The sequence below is a fragment of the Montipora foliosa genome, unplaced genomic scaffold, assembly GCF_036669935.1.
Source record: "Montipora foliosa isolate CH-2021 unplaced genomic scaffold, ASM3666993v2 scaffold_407, whole genome shotgun sequence".
NCBI lineage: Eukaryota > Metazoa > Cnidaria > Anthozoa > Scleractinia > Acroporidae > Montipora > Montipora foliosa.
This window is the reverse complement of record NW_027179709.1, coordinates 477,501-485,000: the sequence shown is the minus strand read 5'-3', so window position 1 is coordinate 485,000 and position 7,500 is coordinate 477,501. Positions and strand designations below refer to the sequence as shown.

The window sequence follows — 7,500 nt, the reverse complement described above, 5'->3', positions numbered from 1 at the left end:
AAAATAATAGAAACTTCAATCTGACGCGAGCAATATCGCGTCATTATCGCATAAATTATAAATTTATGTGTCTGTCCGCTTATTGACAACAAAAATTAGCCAATGAGCGCGCGAGAATTTTTGCAGTCATTGTAAAAATAGGTTTCGAACGTTCTATTGTGAATAGGTAAAAAAAAAAGAAACATATTTAACGCCATTTGGAATGAATACAATTTGTAGAATTTTGAAAACGTGTCGGAGTGGGTAGCCCTAAAGAAATGGTAGCATTTTCATTTGAATTTTACTTTATGAAGCACTCAACCCATTTGTTACACCATTTCACATGTGCAGCAACAACTTCCAAATAACGCAACTTCATTTCTCAGTTGAAATTCTAGCTTTAGCAAATGCACTGATATCCCCGAGTTTCCCTTCTTCCCGTTCATAAAAAAAATAATAATAATAAATAAATACAAAATAAAAACAAATTTTGTCATTCAGGAAAAAATCCATCCATCGTTCCCTTTATTTATTATCTCATAAAAATTGGACAATCATTAAAACAAAATGGATTTTATTGCCCAGAGGAAATAAATGAATTTATGCGGAGTGTGACATGCTTAGTTAGTTATTTCCTGCGATGCAGTTGGGGCATTCCTGCCATTCGGGAATTTCTCTAGATCTTATCCAGTGCAGAAGCTAGGCGTAGGGCCTCTTTAACTAACTCAAGAGAGTCAAGATCATTTTCTCCTCCCTCCCCTCCTTTTTCTTAGTTTCTTGTGGATGGCGGGTGTGCCCTCACCTTACCTTTGCTGGGATCATATCAGTTATTCTATATTTGGGTATTTCTTAGGTTACCATGCTGATTTAAATTAAATAGCCTAGCCCAACAGGGCTTGGCAAAAATATCCCAAAAATATGTGGTATTATTATCTGTGTCTCAGGAAACAGAGCTCGCCCAAAGCAACGCCTTGCCAACAATATCAGCCTTTATGCATGGAGCATGAAGCATAAAAAAAGTTAGCACCTTAAAAACGTCTTGTTACTGACCTTTCCTTCGATGAACGAGCGCAACCTCTTGGAAATATTTACGAAATCAGGGCGGAGTATGGGGACCTCTAGCCAGCACATCTCCATCAAGTTATACCTGATGATAAAAAAATAAAACTCATAGTCTAACTTAACCAAAATAATTGAATTCAATTGTTACCTAAATTTTTCATTAGAACGATGGATGATCAAAATGGTTTTCGCTCCAAAGGCCCATGACGAGGAGCCTATATCTCCAGCAATTCGTCCTTCAACCCTTTCGCAAGAACATTTATGTTTGCATCGTTTTTTCTGCAAAATGCATCGATTCTACATTTAAAGACTTTTGATATATTTTGATGGATAAAATGTCATTGCTCTTGATCGATCGGACATTCTGATGTTGATTTCGAAACTTATTGAAAGGTAGAGCTCTCCCATAAAGTATAGCATTAAACACTAAAATGACAGACAGAAGTGTCTCGTTATCCCAGACTTGACATAAGGGATGGTTAGTGCATATACAGATAAAAGAGGTTCTTGAAATAGATTTTATCTGTGACTTGTTTCTTTGAGAAAATATATATGGTATTTGTTGTGAATAATCACTCAATCTTAAAGCAAAAAGTGGAAATTATAAGACGTACACGTTCCGCTATTGCCAACATCTTCGAACATTTCACAAAAGTGTTTTTATTCATTTATTTATTTTAAAAAAATGCAAGTTAAATTCTAAATAGAAAAGACGAAAACAATGTTTGAAAAAAACAAAACCAAAAAACACGTCACTAAATTTGCATTTTGGTGCGAAGACATTGGAGGACCTGTAGAAAAGAAAGCACTTTGTAAGGTACTACTTTTGCTCCGCTTTGTGTTGTACGAGGCCAAAAATACTTTTGAGTTAAGATAGAAATTTTCCAGAAATTTGAAATAATTTGGGAAAAAAAAAGGAAGGCCACGCCAAACCGTTGGGGCCAACACAAGGGATCGTTGTGTCACAATATTTTATAAGTGAAAAACATCAACGAAAAAAAGGTGACATACGCTAACACATCACGCCTGCGCATAACCATTTCACCCGGACAATTAGCAGCCATGGACAGCTGTTTTGGCATTGCTGGGCCTCATCAGCATGGCGTAGCTAACATACTAGGTGTTGGCCACACCGGGTTGGTGTTAGCGTCTGTCACCTTGCTTTCTTTGTTTTTTTTTTTTTTTCACTTAGAATATATAAATCTTTTTGGTTACTAACAAAATAATAAACATTTATTCCATGAGCGTAAGTTGGATATGAGATGGTAAATAGCCAACGAGATGGGAAGCGCCGAGCCGGCTTTAACCAGTCTCATATCCAACAAACGGGAATGTAATAATATTTTTATTAAATTATCATTAAATTCTGAACGCTTGTACACTTGCAAACTGAGGCCAATCAGTTTCCAGATTGGCAACACGTGACACAATCAGTTTCCACATTAGGTCATATGAGGGGCAGATCTAGAGGAGGGGTGCAGGGGGTGCCCCGAGATGACCTGCGGCTTTCTAAAATAAGTAGTATTTTGCAAAAAAAACACCCGTCAGTTTAATCATTTCTTACGGGCGCATCCCCTTCTAAGAAAATTCCTCTATTCGCCCATGCATACGTTTTATGAGTTGATAACCAAGATTGAATGAACTAATCAGAAAGCTAGCAACGAAATATCCAAGGTTGAAAATTTAACAGTACTTTATATTTCCTTAATACAGGCAGGCAGAGAGTAACTCATTGTGAAACAGTCTGTATTCTGCGTGACCAATTTTTTTATTGAGGGTATGGATGGGGTTAACTGGTAGTTGAACCTTTTAACTGTTTGCTGAGAAATGATCTGTTTCTTAACTGATAGCTGAGAATTGGTGATGTGATTTTAACTGTTAGCTGAGATATGGCCAAAAATTGAGCTGACAGCTGAGAAATAGGCGAAAATTGAGATGATAGCTGAGATTCCAGCAACCCCATCCTGACCCTATTTATTATGTAGTTGCTAGGAAGTGTCCAACCACATCTTGGAGTATTTTTATTTGTCCACACTCATTTGTTCACTTCTTTGCTATGAAGTTTGCACTGAATTTGTTCCTTCTAATAAGACATATTGGCTGGAGTGCGCTATCATAAAAAAAAATAATAAAAAAAATAAAAATAATGATAATAATAATAATAATAATAATAATAATAATAATAATAATAATAATAATAATAATAATAATAATAATAATAAACAATACATCTTGGGTTTACAAAAGCCGAGTTGCTTTTTCTTAAAATGTGGCTCACAGGTTCTTGGCGATGTGTGGGGGCTTCGGCATGCGATATCCTCTTTTCAACTCCGCTACTGTCTTGGCCTCAGACCAATCAGGGTATGGAATGCCTCCTATTGATTGTCAAATGTTTTATTATGGTTTTTGTTGCAATGAAATACAATTTAGGGCTTTAATGGAAGATGGCGCCTGAAGGTGAACACAGACGATTCACAGTACTAATCACATAAACAAACAAAAACGTGACAAATAACCAGTAACTCGTTAAAAAGCAAAGTGATTAAGAAAAAAAAAAGTAAGTTCAGTAGCTAGAAAAATTTCCATATAAACTCACCTTAAATAATAACAATTTTAGGTAGCGAGGGTTTAGAACTAACAAAAACCAACCAACGAACACAAACACAAAACCAAAAATACTGCGGTTAGCCAGGGAAGATAACAATCGCACTCACACAACATTGCGATATCCCTCTTAAGACCTTTTAGCTTAAAATCAATTTCATGGGTACCCACCAATTGTAAATATCTCATAGAGAACGACTCCAAAGGACCACCTGCAAGACAGAAACACAAACATACACACACACACGCTTTATTTAGGACTGGAGTGCATGGTGCAAGTTCAAGTTCAAGTTCAAGTTCAAGTTCAAGTTTATTAACTTCTTATTTTACTATTACAATGGTAAAGGCTACACTATCCCACAAATAGCATATGCCAATCTAGGCGGGGGTGGCGCAGTGGTGACAGTGCTCGCCTCCCACCAGTGTAGCCCGGGTTCGATTCCCAGACTCGGCGTCATGTGTGGGTTGAGTTCGTTGGTTCTCTACTATGTACCGCGAGGTTTTTCTCCTGATATTGCGGTTTTCCCCGGCTCTCCTCAAAAACCAACATTTGACTTGATTTGCGTTGATTGTTTATTTCAGTTTACAGTGTCCCCAATTTGTGCTCCAGCCCTAGGAAGGCTAGACACTTAAAGTTCCTTTCCTTTTCTTCCCTTTACTCCAATATCGTATCATTCGAATTGAGTTTGCATGCAGAGACCAATGCGACTAAAATTCACGTTTATGTACGTTAAACTAACCAAAAGGGGTTGAAAAAAAAAAAATCTTTCGTCTTAGGCGCTAACATTATTGCTTTTCCTGACCTGATAGAATTATGTCTTAGGCACTAAATACTTCAAAATTTTGGAAATTTAATCGTAAGTAGACACTCCATGAAGCGTACACTGGGTTGCCTGTGGTACGTGTCACCCAAAAACAGAAGGCACTTAATTGGGGGGTATTGAACTGCAACTAGACACTCCATGAACTGTAACTAGACATTCCATGAAGCGTACACTGGGTTGCCTGTGGTACGTGTCACCCAAAAACAGAAGGCTCTGAATTGGGGGGTATTGAACTGCAGCGTTCCAGTTAATTTTTTCAAGTGGGGGTCATTAAGACCATTTGAGGGTTCAACCAGTGGTCGTGCCAGCAGAGGCCCTTTGGCTTACACGTTCAATGATTTTGTAATGCCCTGTCCAATTTTGAGGTCTTTTAGTTTTTTAAGCTTTGGTTATAAATTAAAACTAAAGATAACAAAACACACTCTCAAGTAAAATTCACTCGTTTCTCCTTTAAATAAATAGTCTGCAAAAAAACTAACTGCAAATTGCTCTGACGGACGTTTTCCTGCATGTCATGCATGTCTCGCAGTTGCACTAGGCAAAAATTTACTGCACAAACTAAGGAAGTACTGACGATGTTGTTTCCGCTTCACAATTCCTCTTCTTTTCTGTCTAATCTGATGCCAGGTCAAAACAATTTTTGGCTTTACGTTTGCAGCAAAAAGTACCGTAAAATCCGGGAGTTAACAGTAAAAGACAAGCCAAAAGACAGATGAAGAAAAAAAATACCAGTCTTTATATGCAACTTTGAATCGAATTGTCATCGAAATATTAATGACAATCGATCGTAAATACACGGCAATTTCTACAGTCTCTGACTTTTATGAATCAAAGGAAAGGTCATGATGTTCTGTCAAAAGGAAGAAATTGATCACGTGCTAGGCAACCATAAAGCTGCACATGATCACTTTGTGTCAACTGAATGAACAACCGGAAAGATTGTTTTAAAATCATTCGTCGTTTTCATAGCAAAACAACGTACTTTTTAGCCAAGAAACTTCCGTCTTTGGTTTTTTTTATTTTGCTGTAATATTTAACTGAATATTTACACTTCATCTGTCGGGTCAGGAAGCTTTTTTTGTCGAGTTCCTGAGAAACGTATCTATTTTGACTTCAGGGTGAACTATTTAAAAAATCATGAGGTTGAGCGGCCTTGTAATTGAAAATCTACATATCAATGAGGAACAAAAACAAACTTGCGAATTATCGCAAATCACAACGCTGACAAGCACAAAAGCATACGAAATGGTTCATAAACATGCAGTTTTTTACTATCTAAATTTTTTGGGTTAGAGTAAAGCGATATATTGTTGAAATATCCTTCGTGATAAAGGAGTTATGTCACGCAAATGATGTAATTTCACGACACTCAAAAAGCGCAAAAAGCATGAGTTAAATGTAAACGATCTTCGCACTAGTAGGTCGTAGCAATAAATTGGATTAACCAGGAAGTTAAAGAAATATTGTTGGCTTCCCAAATAAACTTTATTTTACACTAGAATGACAAAACAGATACTTTTCTGAGGTTAAAACTTGGCTACCTATTAGAGTATGTCTCCGTAACAGCGGTCCGGTCGATCTGGTTTGAAAAATAGATTTCGCTCATTTCTTGTGTGTTGTAAGACCTTCATGTGCTTAAACTAAAACCACAATCCGCTTGATCGGATCTTATTGGAGTCTTGAGGGATTTTTGGTTCACCCGCTCGAACGTTCCTGCCACTCTATATCGAGGCTTTAATTTGACCCAACATTGAAAATCACTTTATCACGAACTAACGAAGCCTGTACAAAACAAAAACGATGGCCAGTTACTTCATGTCTTTTGAAGACACAAAGGTGACTTTCATTAACATTGAGATTGAATGAAGCTACAAGCCACCCCTGTCATAGATCCTCATCAGACACGCGAACACCGATCAACTTCAAACTCTATTTATGAAGAAGTGAGACTGTCTTTTTCAATCAAACCAACGCAGCTGGAAAGTAAGTATCATACATAATGTCATTACGGAGAGAAACCTTGCGGCCCGTCCTTGATGGAATACTTATAGCTTTCTAAACTTGCCTAATTTCGGCGATCTCCAAGTTATGGCTGCACATTGAAAGACACGTTAACAGGGAGCGTTGCACCAACCTCGCACGCAGATAGACCTAAAATAACCCTAAATAAACGAAAAAGACATTTAAATGCATTACAGGTCAATTAAAGCGGCAATAAACCCTCTTTTAACGGCTTCAGCTTGGCTTACTTGCAACAGATAAATGCTTCAGTGTTCGAATTTCGCTCCATGATTTTACAAAAAAAGGACGGTCTCTGCTGCCCAAGCACTGGATCCCTGAAGGTGCAAATCAGGTTTAGGTATCTAAGTTGCTTTTTGTCTGCTATTATCATTCTTAGATCGACGTTTTTCCTCCGAACTAAACGGTGAACATCACTGAAGATTGCAGCCATATTTGCCGTTTGGGACAACCGCTGACCAAACTCAATAATAACACTTGTGAGGTACTGAGGAAAGGAGGGTGTCCGTGAGGATTTTGAATTTTATTGCAATAAGAGTTATCAACTTTAGAATTCCTCCACGCTAAACCTGCACACAATTGCAAAACATCTCGTAAGTGACAAACTCAGGAGTCCATGACTCAGCTAATGGGAAATGTAATGCCACGCATTTAGAGGTTATTATGGTTCATGATTTTAGCTTTACCTTAAAAGCAACTTCGGATTTCTAGAGTATTTTAAAATATATTTTTCTTCTCAGTAATAGGTTCGGGAGCCGGATTTAATTTTTACTGATGTAACCAATAAAGGACCGCTTGGTCTAAATGCATAACAAATGCTTTAGTTTATTGGTTGTTAATGAGGGAATTATCATGGATAGGCTTTTACCAAAAAAATAATACCTATAAGAGCATTCGAAGAACCCGTTTCACTGTTTCACTGTGTTGTTCATTGACTACACTTTCTTTGCCATAGGTTTCAATTTTAGGAAAGTAACAGAATTTATGAATCTTCATACGTAGAACGGTTTTG

The 7,500-nt window shown here is 37.3% G+C and overlaps 1 protein-coding gene across 1 annotated transcript in view; it reads right to left on the bottom strand.

Annotated features, from left to right (window-relative positions):
* The window catches only part of LOC137988139 (tyrosine kinase receptor Cad96Ca-like), a 17,938-nt gene that overhangs the window by 1,347 nt on the left and 9,091 nt on the right, over positions 1–7,500 (bottom strand). The window contains exons 6-8 of the mRNA XM_068834187.1: positions 3,817–3,857; positions 3,320–3,416; positions 1,030–1,126 (exon numbers count right to left, since the gene is read on the bottom strand). Coding sequence (XP_068690288.1) covers positions 1,030–1,126; positions 3,320–3,416; positions 3,817–3,857 — 235 coding nt within the window. The remainder of the gene's footprint in view (positions 1–1,029; positions 1,127–3,319; positions 3,417–3,816; positions 3,858–7,500) is intronic.